At 44.4% G+C, this 2,260-nt stretch overlaps 1 gene segment (V, D, J or C); it reads right to left on the bottom strand.

The window, feature by feature from the left end:
• Window positions 1-973: 973 nt before the first annotated feature.
• LOC103751356 lies at window positions 974-1,731 on the bottom strand. The segment is given in 2 exon segments: window positions 974-1,320; window positions 1,430-1,731. Coding segments are annotated over 2 exon segments (522 nt in total).
• Between the last annotated feature and the right edge of the window lie 529 nt (window positions 1,732-2,260).

Here is a 2,260-nt window from a genome sequence, read left to right on the forward strand (position 1 = left end):
AAGAGGGGAAAGAAAAATTAGTAGAGCCAGGGGAGGAGGTGCATGACCTCCAGGAACAGTCTTACATATGCCTGGGACCTTGCTCAGAGGAACTCCCAGCAGTGGTATCTACTGCTGTTCCCGTCACTGTTTCCAGCAGATCTTGGAACCGCTAAACTGACCAAATGTTATCACAGTGTTAGCACGTAAGAAGCGAATATTAATACACCAACGATGAAATCAATTCAGAACAGAGTGAAAGCAATGAGTCAATCACAGAGAGCGAAAAGGAATTATTTCCACAAATTTCTAAAGCAGGCTTGTGTAACTTAAGGCATCAAGAGGATAAGGGACAGCTTTATAACTGTGAAGAGAAATATCGATGAATTATAAATCATTCTACTTCCACACTGTCTCAAACTGCTGCCAGAATCGATGTTAATGTGACAGTTTTCTGAACGTTTCATGATTCTAATCAATCCCCCGTGTTAGACTCTCCTAAACAGAGGTACAGAAACTCAGACACAATCTTCTCACACAGTGTGATCAGCATAGTTTCAGACACAAAAAGAAATTCTCAGAAAATCACTATAAATGGGCCAGGACACAAGATGGTTGACTTGAACGAGAGGAATTCATCTTTTCATCTGTGGGTGAGTTGATAGGAAAAACAATAAATGAAACTCCAACTTATCTTAGATCACATCTCAATTCATAATCAAGTTCTTTATGAAATCAGTGTCAAGGCAAAGTCACAAAGACCTGATTCTTTTGGATAAGAACCGCCTCCACCTTCATTCCACAACACTGGTCATTTAATCATACAGTTTTGACGAGGAAATAAAAATCTGAAACAAAATTGGTCCGATGGATATTGTAAGAGGAATTACAGAAGTGTTTAACAGTGTCTGGGTCTGTCCAATTTTCCTTCCCATATTCGCCATTAAGTAGAAAAAGATCCTTCAAAGCTCACAAGGACAGACGAGTCCGAGAACTCCAGACATCTGCGTTAGTGTTCAGCTCCGCCTGCAGCCTCAGACACTGTGTCACTCAAAGCACAGAAGTACACAGCAGAGTCGCTCCAATGCACAGAGGCTTTCCTCAGGTGGAAGGAAGAGTTGGTCTTCTTAAACTCAGCCTTGAAGGCTTTCATGCCTTGAACCATTGGATCTTCTGCAAAGTACTTAACGAGAAGCTGGGGGCTCTGGCTGGGATACTGGACGTACCAGAAGAGATACGGTGTTCCACCATAGGAATAGGTGCATCTCAACTCCAGAGCTGCTGCTTCAGAGACAGTGACATGGGCATCAGGCTGAGTCACTGACTGGGCTCCGGCGTCTCCTGGAAAGGAATGTTTAACGGTCAGTAACTCCTGTGCAGACCTCTCTACAGACAGTCAGCATTTCTACAGAATCGGAGGCTGCGGAGACCACAGGGAAGCTGTACTTACGCAGCATAAAATGCATCCCCAGCACAGGGAGGAGCAGCAGGCGCATGGCTGAGAGCTGGAAAGGCTGCGGGCTCTGTTGTGGAAGATCTTCCCGGAACAGGCAGGAAAGGGGCTGAAGGAAGCAAGAGCGTGACAATGGGAGATGTGGAGTAAGTTCAGCTGGACAAGTCTCTTGCTCAGATAGACGCATAGAAGATGCTCGATGAATCTGGAAGGTTTTTGATTTTTGCCACTTGTCTCTGCTAAAAAGTCAGCCAATTGCAAGCATGAGAAATGAATAGATGATGAAGACCTTCACTGGAAGTAAAATCTCTAACGAGTGCAGCACCGCCCTCTGGAGGCCAGACGAGGAACTCAAGGTTCTGAGTGTCCTCAGCCTGCTCCCCTGGTGAGCTCCTTCTGTTTTGCAGATCATATCAAAACTCACAAAACATGTTGTTTCTTTTCCAAATACATGGTGGCATATTAGGCGTAGAGTCCACTCGAAATTGGATGGCTTATAATTAATAAAATAATAGGTTATTTCATTTAGAAACCAGTCTATGAAATGTACATCAGACTTCAGATCCCAGTCCATGTATCTTTAGAATGAGATCTGATGCCTCGGGCTGAGTTTGAATGGTCAATACGGCCCTGGTGGTGACGCATGATGGTAGAGATATCTCCCTTGGTGGATCCTGTGCATCAGAGAGGGAAAGAAAGGGACCATAAAGTGAGTAGTGTCTCTGTGCTACCAAGTTCTAACTCTAGATGGGAAGGTTCTACTCCTAGAGCTAGAGTAGCTATAACTACTGAACCGAACCATTCACATCCAAAGGAATTACTGTCCTC

The sequence above is a fragment of the Nannospalax galili genome, unplaced genomic scaffold, assembly GCF_000622305.1.
Source record: "Nannospalax galili isolate Female #2095 unplaced genomic scaffold, S.galili_v1.0 scaffold28847, whole genome shotgun sequence".
Classification (NCBI taxonomy): domain Eukaryota; kingdom Metazoa; phylum Chordata; class Mammalia; order Rodentia; family Spalacidae; genus Nannospalax; species Nannospalax galili.